This window comes from Typha angustifolia, chromosome 8, assembly GCF_048772165.1.
Source record: "Typha angustifolia cultivar Huaian chromosome 8, ASM4877216v1, whole genome shotgun sequence".
In the NCBI taxonomy this organism is placed as follows: Eukaryota; Viridiplantae; Streptophyta; class Magnoliopsida; order Poales; family Typhaceae; genus Typha; species Typha angustifolia.
Window position 1 is genome coordinate 11,533,357 of NC_133246.1, and position 14,837 is coordinate 11,548,193.

Genomic DNA, 14,837 nt, shown 5'->3' on the forward strand with positions numbered 1-14,837 from the left:
GCATTTCAACAAATCATGCAACTATCTTATAACCTCTAAGTTTCAAATTGTATATATCTTACCGTGTGTGCATATCAACATATCAGCAAAGGACTTCATGCTCGAGATTTTTTTGATGGTTGTTAAATTAAATGAGGAGGAATAATAAAAAAAATTTTGATGGTTGGTTGGTTGGTATTTTGTTTATGATCTAGGAGTTCATAAGTTCAACTCCAACTCCAAATAATATTGTGGAGAAATTGTTTGGTGGTTGGTGGTTTGGTGGCTTAGCTCGATTCGGTTGATGACTCGACAGTGTGGTTAGCTTGGAAGAACAGCTTGTCAACCCAATGGCTCGGAGCGATGTATATGGCTTGAAGCCTAGACTAGACAGCTAAAACTTGATGGGGCCTAAAGTACCTTAGAGGGTTAGCTCTTTATCCGGCTAATATCTAACTTTATCATCAAAAAACAAAAAAATAAAATAAAAATAAGGCAACTCTAGATTTTGGATCTCCATCCATATCTGGCATACATATCTACAACTTCGTTAAAAAAAAAAATTATATATTTTTTTCTGAGTAAATTCAACTGAGCCCAGTTCATTTTTCTCAAAATAAACCAAAATCACAAAATGCTTTGCTATGGATTTGGTCCAACCGAGTAGTACACATCCGGTACCACATGTCCATCTGATCGTCCCCTATACTTCGTCTTTGGAATAGGAGGATTTAGCCGAGGTTTTAGCCGCTTTCATTGGTCTCGTCGTCCTTTTTATCCCCACCGCCATGGCGACTCTCGGGGGCTCCTTTTCTTTTCCTTGTTCTCTAATATTATGTTTCTGATTCCATTCTAGCACTTCTCTATCTATTGGGCCCCTAAGATTCTCTTCTTGTAAGCCCTCCTCTGGGAGATGAATACCTCCACTTCTGCCATCCTCACAAGCTCCAACTATTTTTGCACGGCCTCGTCTCGGATACCGAATTCCGGCTCTTTTCACTGCTTAAGGAAGCACCCGGGAAGGAAATTTGCTAATGACTCCGTTTCTTTGTTAAAAATCCGATCTTGGAGGCTTTCCGCTGTTCGTAGGCAAGGGATTCTGCCGATTTCGGCGCATTTCCGGCCACCAATCAGGCGTCGGAACACGCTGAGAAAGAAGATTGTTTCTCCGAGAGAGGGCCAGGTGAGTCAAGCATCTGAATTCTTGGTTCCTGGTTCCAATTTGGTGGAGCTAAGTTCTGCGGGCGATGAAATAAAAGTTGGCTCGAGTTCTGATTTGGATAATGAGAGTAGAATTGTCGAAAATGCTAGTTCCAGAGACCGTAGTTTTTCTAAAGATTCTGTTTTGTGGGATAAATTGGACAGTTGGGTCACTCGGTATAAGGAAGATGTGGAGTGTTGGGGGATTGGAACTGGTCCTATATTTATAGTATATCAGAATTCTGAGGGAATGATTTCTCGTGTTGTGGTAAATGAAGAGGAAATTATTAGAAGGAATCCAAACCGAGCGTGGTCTCTTGAGCAGAAAGAAGATGTAGGAGAGTTTACAAATGTAAATTCTAGGTTGTCTCGAGCAAAAATAATGGCAAAAGATATCGAGACCGGGAAGTATTCACTGCCAAAAAATAGCTCGATTTGTAGGTATGTGGTTGAAGGGAGGAAAATATCTTTTACCGATGGGCTTCGTTCTATCACCAGAAGAGGTGAGCCATATCTGAAGATCTTCCCTTCAATTGGGTTTACACTGTTATGTGGTTGCTGTCTCTTCTGGGTCATGACAAAATTGATTGGAGGAAATGATAAGGTGGAGCTAACCAAAGAAGAGGTTGAGATGCTCAGAAGAAAGAAGATGTCACGAACGAAAAGAGAAGAGTTGGAGAAGGGCAGTGTCCAAGTGCTTGAAACTGTACAAGAATTGCCAGTGGGTTCTCTGAGAAGGCCACAGTTAGACAGAAATGAACTAATAAAGAGCATTATGCAAGCTGAAGCACTGAGAGAGAATTCAAACACAACGGATTTATCAAGAAGTTTGAATGCTTCTGGTCCTAATGATGACAAGATTAGGGAGATCAGAGAAATGGTTAGACAGGTTCATGAATTGGAGCAAGAAAATCAATATCAAAATGATAGGAATAATAAAGATTATGATGCTGCATCACATCTATTAGCTTCCAAGGACCAAAAAGTTGCTAAGATAAGTAATGCTCAAGTGCTACCTGAACTTCTTAACAAACCATCAGATGAATATAGGACATCTGGCGTCAATTTGCACGCTGAGCAAATGGACAAGAACATGGAATGTTCTTTGGAAGTTGAAAACAGGGTTCCTTTGAATAACAATCCAGAAGCAGAACCACAGAATGCCTTCAGCTTTAGGGAGGAAGCACACATTGGGTCTGATAAAGAACATACTTGTCATGATAGTAATGCTACCACCTCCTCCTTTGACCTCCTAAAAAATGAAGAAAAAAGTGGACGCAATGAGAAAAAAGGTTCAGTCATGCAAGAGAGAATATCTCAGATCTCTTCTGATAGTTCTACCAAAAAATCTATGAGAATCAAGCCAAGAATCATAAAGTCAGTTAAAGAAGCCAGGGAATATCTAGCTAAAAAGAGGATGACACAATTGGAGAAAGCACAGCATGAGCACAGGCAGCAAAGAAGTGAAATGAAAGAAGGTGTTGATGAATGCAGCTCTTCTTATGATGACAAATCTATCTATAAGATAAATCAGTCACTCCTTCATAGTACTGACATCATTGACTCCTTGAACAATATGCACAAGTCTAAGAATGTAGCAACTGCTTTGGAATCATTTGGTGATAAAGCTTCTTCTGCGGCAAGGACACCACATATCAATGGTATCTCTGATACTACTATAGAAGTAGGCTATAAGAATAACACCTTAACTACAGAGATTGGTGGTTCTGAAGTTCACCATAAGAAAAAATCACCAGGGATATTGCACGAAGATGCTCTGGACACAACAGACTGGCAGACCGTCTCCCATTCTTCAAAAATGAAGAATTTGAATGATAACTATGGAAGTTCCATTCATAAAATCTCATCTGATGAATCCTTCACTAATATCTCTGACAGAGTTTCATCCCATATTGTAAAATCATCTATAGATAGACAATACAGTTCTGAAGAATTTGATAATTTAACAGATGCAAGGAAACCTTACCAGGAAGCACAAAAAAATAGCCTCCAAGATGGAACCGATTCCCATCAATTCGAGAACAAGAGAGATACAGATGTCATCGAAGGTCAGGGATTGGGTATTGACAGGAAAGTTGTTCAATCCTTGGAGCTCAACAAGACACAGGATCCACATGTCAATTCTGCTGGAGAGTGCATTATAGGGAAGCAAGAAAACAACGTTCTCCTATCTGGATCTAATATACCTAGAGAACTAGAATATCCAGAATCTCCTAGGACTGTACTAAATGATTTTCATGAAAAGCACGATTTGAATGGTAATGAACATGTCAGTGATCGAAAGGAGCACCTAAAAGAGGATGGGAAACTAAAATATGAAGAGAACTGGGTTACAAAGAATTTCCAGGAATTTAATCCTGTAATTGAAGAGATTGGAACAGGGTTCAAAGAAAATTATATGGTCGCAAAAGAGAAGGCACAAGATCAGTTATCTTTACATTCTGATGTAAGTCAACTGGGTTTAAACGAAGAGGATGAGGAACTCGAATGGATGAATGATGAACATCTCCGGGAGATTGTATTTCAAGTCCGTGAGAATGAATTGGCAGGGCGGGATCCTTTTCATATGATGGATGCTGATGACAAACGTGCCTTCTTCGAGGGTCTTAAGAGCAAAGCTGAGAAGGTTAATGAAAAACTATCACCTTTACATGAGTGGATCCACTCTAGGATTGAAAATCTTGACTATGGAGCAGGTATTCTGTTTTAAGAATTTGATGTTAACTGGTACCTTACTATCATAGCATTTCTTTTTCTATAAAGACAATTTACTTCCCATAATCCAATTAGGACTCATATTAAACGGTCAATATCTGTGGCAAAACAATGATTCCTCATTAACGACACCATGAAAGACAACAATGCTAATAAACATTGAAAAGGTGGAGTTTCAAAGGGTGATGATGACGAAATAGATGGATATGCTGTGATAGATTACTCTCATTATCAAATAGGAGAGAATCTACTAGAAGCATGTGATTATTGATGTATTTAATCTGATTACTCTTTTGGTTAATGTATTAGGTACCACAAGTTTGACAGTCTAAATATGCTACTTTTCCTTTTTCTGATGCAATATCAAACAATCTACTCTTTCTAATACTCTTGTTGATTCATATATCTATATTTCTTTTATCTTTTGTGACTTCTTGTTCTTTAACTATTATATTATAATTGAATTTGATATTAACGATGGTTATGTCAGTGGCACGTGCATTGGGCGTGTCAAGCAGCACGCCTCGGCACACTTCTACATGCTAGTGGCACATATTTATAATATTTTTAAATAAAATTTTTAGGATATTTAGAGATGTTTGTTGGTCTTCAGTATATGTCAATCTTTAGTTTTTTATTTAAATATATATATTAAAACCTATATTATAGTACTTTATCTTTAGATTGTTTTTATAAATAACTTATTTTATTACAGATAAAGCAACAGCTAAATATAAATATTATTCAACATATATATGATTGAATATATTCATTAAAAATAAAATTAATGATTGAATACACCATAATATAATTGAACATATAATAATAGTTAAAACATAATATTAATTGATAATTATTCAATAACTAAAATTAATATCTAGTTGAATATTGAATAATGAGGAAGATCAAAGACTTCATCTGCTAGCATAAAAATAACACGGAAATATTGCATTAAATACTATCGATATTTTTCAAAACTTATCCACTGATAATATTGCTTGTTGTAACATTTACATAATTTTTATACAAATAAGAATTTTATAATTCTCCTATAATCTATAATATGATATAATATAGATATTGAATATACACGAGAACAATCGTCACCGGCACTAACACACTATAAGTATATGCAGATTGTAAATATGGAGTCTAATAAGGGTGTTGTGGTTCAGGTGGGTGTGATTGATATGATGGTAATAATGATGAACTTATATAATTCTAGGAGTGAATCTTATATGATGTTTTGCTATCTATAGACTGAGTCTCGTCATTATCACCATCATCATTAATTCTATCTAAACCTTCTAAGTGATCAATTGATCAGTTGATTTAATAATGATTGATGAAAATTAAAAAAATTAAGAAAAAAAAGGTTTCATATTACACAATGATCGGCACGAGTATCTGCAACTGGCACACCTCATGCCAAGTGTTGTGCCACTACCTGCACAGCCATCCATGCTTGATATGATATAGTATTAGTTATATACTTGTCATTCAGATTTGTGTAATGGAGAAAATTTGTAAAAAATTAAAAATAGAAAAATTGCTTGAGATTCATTATGGGTTCATGGCATCTTCCATCTGTTGTACATATTGGCTACCATGTACCCACTGAGTGCATTTTGGAACGAAAGAATTTGGTTTCCACCGAGTTGAAACAATATGATATACTTTTTTTTGGGGGGGGGGGGGTTATATTTCCACATTATTTAATCATGAATGTTTTAACTTTTAAGACAAGCTTAGTAATCAGAGTGTTTGACAACATTATATAGGCAGGAAGTTTAATGGCTTTGAACCTTTTGTTTAACAGATGGCATTAGCTTGGATGATCCACTGGAAAAGATAATGCCCCGTTGGAAAGGACCTACTTTTGAGAACAATCCTGAGTTTCTTAGTAAATTGCCTAAAAAGGGGACAATATTTGGTGGAAAAGGAGACATGGAAAGCGGCACTCATAAAATGGAAGATTTAACAAAATCTGGTGGCACTTCTTTGTATTCTCCAGTTGATGGTGGAAAAGAAAACTCGATTAATGAATCTAAGGAAAGCAAGGTATTAATAGAGTCCAGTGATGGTACTAACAGACCTGGGAAAAAGAGAGGAAAGGAGCATTGGCAACATACAAAGAAATGGTCTCAAGGTTTCCTGGATGTTTACAATTCTGAGACAGATCCAGAAGTTAAATCTATCATGAGAAATATGGGAAAGGATTTAGACAGATGGATGACAGAAAAAGATATACAGGATGTTACTGATTTAATGACAAAAATACCCAAAAGAAAGAGGAGATATATAGAGAAGAAAATGAACAAGCTTAAAAGAGAAGTGGAGATGTTTGGTGCACAAGCTGTTGTAAGCAAGTACAGAGAATATTCAGATGAGAAAGAAGAAGATTACTTATGGTGGTTAGATCTTCCTTTTCTACTGGTAAATGGTCTACTACTTTACTTCATCCTTTAATACAACATTCTTTTGGTTAATTATTTATTATTTCTCATTTTTTTTAATTTTCTGTTTTCAGCAATTGACTTATTATCCTGCAACTTTCTTGAAACTACTTTTTGTTTCTAAAGTCCACTTTAGTATGCATATGTAATTGTCATTTTGCTATTTTTATCTGTAGTGCATAGAGCTATACAATACCGAGGAAGGTGTTCCAAAAGTGGGATTTTATTCCTTAGAGATGGCTGCAGACCTTGAACTGGATCCAAAACAGTATCATGTGATTGCTTTTGAGGATCCTGGAGATTCTAAGAACTTCTGCTACATTGTCCAGGCTCATATGGATATGCTTGGAAGTGGGAAGGCTTTTGTTGTTGCTCGACCACCAAAGGTAAATAACTCACGTTCTCAAACTAGTAGAATGTGTGGTGATAGTGATAACTTTGGTTATATGTGGCATCTATGGAAGTTATTTTTGGGACCTGTTCTTGGGTTTTTGGTTCCTCTCCATATGGTTCACAATTGAGAATGTTTGAGGTATATCCATTTTATATTTTTATAGTTCTATACTTCTATAATTGCATTTATAATGTTGGTTATTATACTAACATTTGAGCTATCAAGGCATTTTTGTGAGCAATGAAGATATAGGAAAATACATCTGATATCATAACCTGATAGGTAGAACTATGAGAAGAAAGCACAGCTGTCCCTGGATGTTTAGAATTTGGTTCTACAAATGCAAGGCTTCAAGTTGTGATTCCAAGTTCACTCAAGTTTGTTTGTTCTAAATGATTCCCCAATATAGTTATGGGTGAGTGGATTAAAGGAGATTCAGATTTGACATAATAATTAACAACGAATCAGCTCAGCCAAATAGCTGGGGCTTAAGGCTTAGTTGTTGTTAACTTGTTAATATTTCTACAAACTTATACTGTAAATATGAATGTATCCCACCTAAACTCTTAACTTAAAAGTATTTTTAAGTATTTAACATACCCTACGAGATCAATCATATCGTGAAAAGGTAAGAACAAATTTTGGCAAATGTAGGAACAAATGGAGAAAATGTAGGAACAAATGGAGAAAATGTAGGATCAAACATATCAAAGAAATAGTGTAACAATTAACATCCAATTAATTTATTAATTAGTAATTAGCTTCTACAGATGTGTGAGAAGCAGAAGAAACCAATTGCTAGGTTCAAACAATGATTAATCTTGTTGTCTAGGCCGAGTCACAATGAGAGGTAGAGAGCCAATTAAGAGTCACAATTTATTTAAGGGAATATTTAGAATTCATTCACATTACCAAATCTTTAAAACTTTTCATCCTTAAATTCATATATAGCATGGTTCCTAGTTTCAGCTGATCCCAAGTAGGATTAGCCGAAACGGATTAGGAGCCGATCCCAGTCTTAGGCTGGATTGGCTGGGTAAGAGAGAAAGAGAGAGGGATGGAGAGGGACGGAGAGAGGGAAAGAGAGAGAAAGAGAGGGAGCAACCAAGCAAAAGAGAGGGAGGAAGAGAGAGGGAAAGAGGGGGTTTCTAGGTTGCAGCAGGAAAAGGGAGGGAAGAAGAGAGAGAGTTTATTAAAAGAAAGAATTAGTTGGAGAGAAGGTAAACTTTTTCTTATTTGTGTCGGAGAGGGAGAGAGAGATTGAGAAAATAATATTTATTTTTTAGTTTCTAGACTTTATATATGAATAATTTATATTTATAATTATATATTATTATTATTTTTTCTAAAAAATTTAGATTTTTTCTATATTTTAAAATTTATTCTAAAATACAGAATGATGCGAACGGCTAATCCCAATCCCGATTTTGATATTTGGAACCTTTATATATAGGATATTGTACTGAATATTTCAAGACATTAAGAAAAGAAGACTAATGTATTCTACCATCAAGAGCTCCACTTGCTTGATCCCATTTACATATCTATCGATGTTGAAAAAACTTATGCAATCAAATTGATTAACATGGTGGTTCTAAGGTTCCAAGTATCGGTTTCAAAATCGGGATCGAACGTTTAAAAATATAATATGTATTAATCATATCGGCTGTATCAACCACTGTCTATTTTGGAGAATTTGGATCGGAGGATCAACAAATTCATATTGGCAATATGAATCGAGGATCAGCCAAATCTTCAATCCATGGGTGGTTCCCTCTTCAGTGTTTCATGTACTACAAATTTTTTGTGTAGTTCTTGGAATGATGCAACTATTAATAATGTTTATGTTCTTCAACTACATATCAAAATATCTTACAGATGTGTTTATAAGTAAGGCATTCTAAATTATTGATATGATAATATTCTTCATTTTTTCTGCCACAATAAGTTTTCAATATGGGAAGGATTTACATATTTATTGAGAATAGTTTATAAACACTTAATTTTATGAACTAATATGATAGTTATTTTATTTTTCTGAATTCATAACCCACAATCATTTACTGGGATTTAATTATGTATAATGGTGTTAGACTATGTGGGAACCTAACGAGTAATTGTAATGTGTGATATATTGTGGAAGAAAAAGTATGATGACTTGCAATTTTTGGTCTTTTATGGAAGTAAAAGAGCTTGATATTAGTATAAAGTGCGAGGTATGGCAAGTTTGAGTAGAGAAACATTTGATTGGCCAGAACCAAAGTCTCGATTTTATAGGGCAACACCAGTTTCCATCCAAGCTCCATTATTTAAAGAAAATTACGGTGTTATTTTAGGATGGCTGTGGCTGGTCAACATGGTGTCTTACTGATGATATATATCTCTATACATGAGATGGGAGGTGACACTGGCACCTTCTTGAATCGCCTCTAGAGACTAGAGGCCTTCAATGATGGTAGCATGCCTTGTGGAGATGATTTGCTGAGATGGGGGATATAAGGCCTCTGAGTGGCATTTTGCTGAGCAAATGATCTGCTTGAAGTGGATTGTTTCATTTTGTGGATAGTCTACTGGCAGCGGATCACCTCTCAGAGGCCTTCCATGTAAGAAAATCTTGAGCACTTAATGTAGTTTTAGTGGGAAGCATGTTTCTGGATCTTATTGATTAGCAAGGAGCCTATAACAAAGGTGTGTGCTGTCATTTGGTGGGCAAGGTAAAAACAAAGTCTATAGGAATATTATCATGGAAATGGAAGGGGTAAGCATTAGCAACCACTGTGAAACACGTCTTTTGTTGATCCATACTTGTCTTATGTTAGCGATTGCAAGATTCTTTATCTGAATAATTTTCAAATTGTCGACAGAATATTGTGGTGAATCAAGTGCTCGTAAAGTGGTTATTGCTATCAGTAACTAGTATTGAAATGTTTTCCCCATTGTTGTTTATGGGAATATATGTTTATAGGGGACACGGTTAATTTGTAAAGCACCATAGTCCATAAGATTCATCATCTTTAAAGGAGTAGAGTTCCATGCCAAAATATCTAGCTGCCTAATCACAGTTTTACCTAGAAGGAAATGGGCCTCACAAACTATGTGGCCACCGTACCAAGCAATATTTACAAACAAGAAGTCTGGAATGCATTTTCTGTAAGCTATTGGGACTTTTGTTGATAATACAACTATATAACTACAATGACGTCAAATGAATTTAATATCTGAACAATAACAAGTAATGTAAGTTACATCTCGACAATTGGAAATAAGTTATCTTGGGCAAGCTTAAGCTTAATCTCAGTATGAGTAAGACTTGTTTTGGGACCGAGGTTGAAATCTTGGCTTGTGGTTGCTTGAGAGGAGTCAAATGCACAGTGACAAGATTGATCAGTGTGATGGATCAAATTTTCACTTTGTGATGTGTCAACACTTGGGGTGCTTTAGGAAATGTGATGTCTCAATTTTCAAGCCTCAAAATCCTCATTATTATTGCTGCTTGATTTTGTGCATTTTTGCATGAATTAATTAATGTGAAAGTGGCAAGGTTTGCAAAAATTTAATGGTGATAAGATTTATCTATTTGTTGGTCCTGAATTATTCATGTATATACATTCATCTCTTTTTGCATGTACCATCATTCTAAACTATGTCAGCATATTCTTGACGACCCATCTGAACCTATCCTAGTAATATTTTTGTCTATCACTGATGGCTGCCAACATGTCCATGCTTCTTTTTTAATGGTTAAAATCATCTGGAAGCATACTGGACCCTTTTCTATCCCTTTTTGAAGCAATAGATATCTGCCATTAATCGTTAAATTCTGCATAGAATTATTCTGATGCTGTTGCAAGTAAATTGCAGGATGCTTTCAGGGATGCTAAAGCCAATGGATTCAGTTTTACTGTGATAAGGAAAGGGGAGATCAAACTCAATGTTGACCAAACTTTGGAAGAGGTAGAGGAAGAAATAACAGAAATTGGAAGCAAGATATACCATGATAAGATCATGCATGATAGATCAGTTGATATCCGTACACTAATGAAAGGTGTTATTGCAGCAGAGAAATCCACCAAGCGGTAACTGTTACTTTGTGCTGATCAAATTGAGATAAGTAGTTGTAATATTCTTTTCTCCTTAGAAGATCTACTTACTGTCTTGGATATGCAGAAAATCAAGACCAATGCTGATGAAGAACAGATCCTGAAGACTATCAAATGTCAATTCTTTGCCACCCTTAATGGTTCTTTTGATCACATTCTACACTTCCCAGTATGGGCCGCTGAATTGCTGTCTCTATCCGAAAGCAGACATATCTCTGAACTTTGAGTGGGAGTTGCCAGATTAGACATCTCCGGTTGTTGAGATCATGCATCTCTGGTCATCGATCCTCTGACAAAATTCTTGAGGAAGAGAAGATGTGTTACTTTTATGTAGAAGCTGCCAGTTAAATTGCATATAAGCAATTAGGTATCTATTTTTTCTTGAAAAATATACCATAGTTGAAATGCGTAAGGCACCTTTCAATGGTTTGATGTGTGGCAGATTAGATGAGGTAGAATCATCCAAGCTACAGCCTGTTGGAATTCCATTCACCTGTGAGTTAATGAGCCCCTGCACTCTACTTATTTGGAGAAGGTAACTTGCTTCAAATATGAAGTAAGAATATTTCTAATGTGCCAAATCATGTTAAATAAATTACATATTGATTCTTTTGCAAGGATGTCTAATATGTACTCAATTAGTTATCCCCAGAGTTATTTCTGATTCCGGAGGTTTAAGACTAATGTAATTCAAATGTCCTTAAAATAAAGCCCATTATGTAGGGTTTTGTAATAAAAAAAAAGTTCAAATTAGAAGCCCAAAATTGCACTTGTGATGTCGCATCATTTTAAACCCGTGAGAGGAGGCACGTGTATTTGGAGGTGTGTGTTTCAACATGATATTAAAAAGAAAAGATAGGAAGGAAAGAATACGGGGTAGTGGAACACATGTCTAGAAATAATTTTATTTATTTATTTTGGTACGGGCTGTTGCATTTACTCTTTGAAACTCATCTTATTGGTCGTAAATCCTCTTAATTTCTTTGTAGAATGCATCCTACTTGGGTCAGTCTCTTCGTTGTTGGCTCAGGTGCAGTGGGCTGGGATCATGACCGAATGGAGGGAGGCCTTAGTCAAAGGTTTCCTCTTCCACTCTTTTGCCCGAGCTCTGAATGCTACCATTGTGGCCTCGAGTAATGATCTGTTCCTTTTATCGGCTTTGGCATGATATGAGTTTTATTATGAATCTTGCCTCTATTCCTTGGATTATTATGGTTGATTTCAATTATGTGTATGCTCTTGAGGATAAGCTAGGGGGAGACCATTCTTGGTCTCCTACCCTATTACTGCTTTTCATAATTTTATTTTTTGCAATGAACTAGTTTATGCTGCTGTAATAATAGACATAGTAATAGTAGGATTCTACTGTTTTAATTGATTATTTTTTAATTTGTGCTTTATCGATTTGTTCTCAAGCTATTCGGTCTTGCATTTACTGAGAATTGTGTTGTATCATTCACCTATTTTAATTTCTCTTGGTGTCTTTGAGCGACCGAGAAAGCATTCTTTTATATTTGAGTGGTTTTGGTATGAGTATCGTGAAGCGAGGGATATGGTTGCGATGTCCGGTCCTCGGTCAGGACCCTAGCTAACTCGAACTTGCCTATGGAGTCATTGCATTCGAAACTTCTTGGGGTTTCTCGTAATCTTTTTTATTGTATCGGATTATGCTAGGTTCACTCAAGGTTAGTCTTGCTAAGGTGTAGGTTGTCGTTGGAATTAGAAAGTAAGAAGCACGGTTCCCCTCTTAATGAGGTGGACAGCCAATCCAGTGCTATCTTCAACTGAAAGTGTGTAGCCCTCCTCTGGTAGATTAGTCCTAAGTGGCAAAACAAGGCTTGAGTTAGCTGGTTTCTCACTTATCTGCTAAAATAAAAAACCAAAGAAACTTTATGAAGAGATTGGATTTATCCAATAATGAGTTCACATGTGAATCTAATCGTATTTCAAATGCTTTTGTTGACTTCTATTCTACTCTCCCTAGTTTTGATCCTCACTACAAGGATGACCTCCTCCGTCTGTTCACGAGTGCAGAGTTGAGATCAATCATGTGGTCTATGTCAGCAGGTAAGGCGCCCTAATGGTTTTTCTTGTGAAATTTAAAAAAAAAATACCAGGACATAGTTGGTAATGTTTTAGTTCAAGCTCTTTCTTGTTTCATGATTGTGAGTCTTTTTCGCCTAGCTAGTTTCTTAACTTTTATTCCAAAGAGTGCTAGTATGTCTAAGGTGGTATTTATCAATCTCCCTTTGTAACGTCGTGTATCGGATTTTAACTAAACTTCTAGTAGGTCGGACTTGATCTCTTTTACCTTATCTGGTTAGGTTTGAGTTGTTCGCCTTCATGGTGAGGTGCCGCATCCATGATAATATTAAGATTGCCTAGGAAGTTGTTCACTCAATTTTCTCATCAAAAGGGAAAATTGAGGCAAACTTCTTGGTTATTAAAATTTGATTTGGAGAAAATTTATGATCGTATTTTTGGCAATTTATTTTCAATACATTAAAACTTATGGATTTTCCATTGAAGTTTATTAACCCGATTCATGCTTGTATTTTAAAAGTCTGTTTAGCGCCCTTTTACTCGATGGTTTCGTTGTCACTTCGGGATTAGGCAAGATGATTCTATTTCTCCTTACCTTTTTATTAGGGTTACTCAATCTCTTTTTGCTCTTATAAATCTGGTTGTTAATAATGGTAAGATTATTCATTTTTCTATTAGTTATTTTAAGCTGAATCATTAATTATATGCTAATAATATGCTTGCTACTATTAAAGCTGATGCTAATTCCTATAGTGATCTAATGCTTGTCCTTAATCATTTTGAGAAACATACCAACTTAAGGATTAATGTCGGTAAATCGGACATTTATTTCCTCCTTTCTTGGAGGCTTCTATCCTGATTTCCCTTGTTAACATCCTTGGGATACATAGTTCTTCATTTCTTTTTAAGTATTTGGGTGTCTATATCTCCCCTAATTGCCTTTTAATCTGTGATCACGAGGATCCCCTCTCACATTGATTTGCGGTTGGCGAGGTGGAAAAAAGCTAACCTCACCCAGACTAATCAACTCACACTTATTAATTCGGTCATTAACACTATCATTGTCCACTTTGTGTCTTCCTTGTGGACCCTCTTGTTGTATTGGATCAAATTACTAAGTTCGCTCGATAGTTCTTTTGGGCTGAAGGGACTAGCCAGTGCGGCCTCCACCTCATTGGATGGAGCACATTTGCCTACCCAAGATTCTTGGTGAGCTCACTACTAAAGACTTGCACTTCGTGCATATCTCCTTAGTTACTAAGCAGGTTCGCCTTATTTACAATTACCTCAAGCACATTGAGCCATCCCATTTCCTACCTTAGAAGGCTTGGAAGGCTTTTTGGAAGCTGAGTGTTCCCCCTAATATCAAGTTTTTTTTTTAAAGAAAATTCTACTAGAACAAACTCTCAACCAAACTCATACTGAGTTGGCTGGTGCTTGGTTTCAATAAGGATTGCCCAATCTGAGGTAGAGAGGACAAATTTACTTTTCGTCTCTTCTTCTCTTGCTCGTTCACTCAGCTTTGTGGAGTGCCCTCAATGTTATTTGGTCCATTGGGCTGCCAGACCTAACTTGCGCGGACAGGTCCTAGCTCATTTTGCTGGTTGGCTTGAACCATGCTCTGCTTCTTACGATAATCAATGCCTTACTTTCGAAAATTCGAAATCATGTATTAACTTCATCTTTAACTTGGTGAAAGAGTTGCCTAATTTGATTTTGGAAAGAACTCTCTCTTGCATATGAATATTTCTAGCACATGGCTCTTACTCGACGAATCCTCAAACTCAACACTAACGATTCATATTCGGGACCCAACTAGCCTAGTGGGACGAGCTTCATCCTACGCTCCCCACTAGAGTTATAGCTGATAGTCGCTACAGCCCTTACTCTTCCTCACTCACTGCTAAAGCTTTCGACCTTAGAGAGGCC

At 36.3% G+C, this 14,837-nt stretch overlaps 1 protein-coding gene across 2 annotated transcripts; it reads left to right on the forward strand.

Moving 5' to 3' along the window:
- Positions 1 to 643: 643 nt before the first annotated feature.
- LOC140764800 (uncharacterized) lies at positions 644 to 12,263 on the forward strand. 2 transcript variants are annotated; one of them, XM_073103574.1, is made up of 7 exons: positions 644 to 3,896; positions 5,735 to 6,351; positions 6,548 to 6,757; positions 10,627 to 10,841; positions 10,933 to 11,232; positions 11,308 to 11,400; positions 11,855 to 12,263. In XM_073103574.1, the coding sequence occupies exons 1-5, from the start codon at positions 893 to 895 to the stop codon at positions 10,967 to 10,969; spliced, it is 4,083 nt and encodes a 1,360-aa protein (XP_072959675.1). In that variant the 5' UTR covers positions 644 to 892; the 3' UTR covers positions 10,970 to 11,232; positions 11,308 to 11,400; positions 11,855 to 12,263. The 2 variants fall into 2 exon arrangements, with proteins under 2 accessions (XP_072959675.1, XP_072959674.1); XM_073103573.1 differs by having other exon boundaries at positions 10,933 to 11,400.
- The last annotated feature ends 2,574 nt before the right edge of the window (positions 12,264 to 14,837 follow it).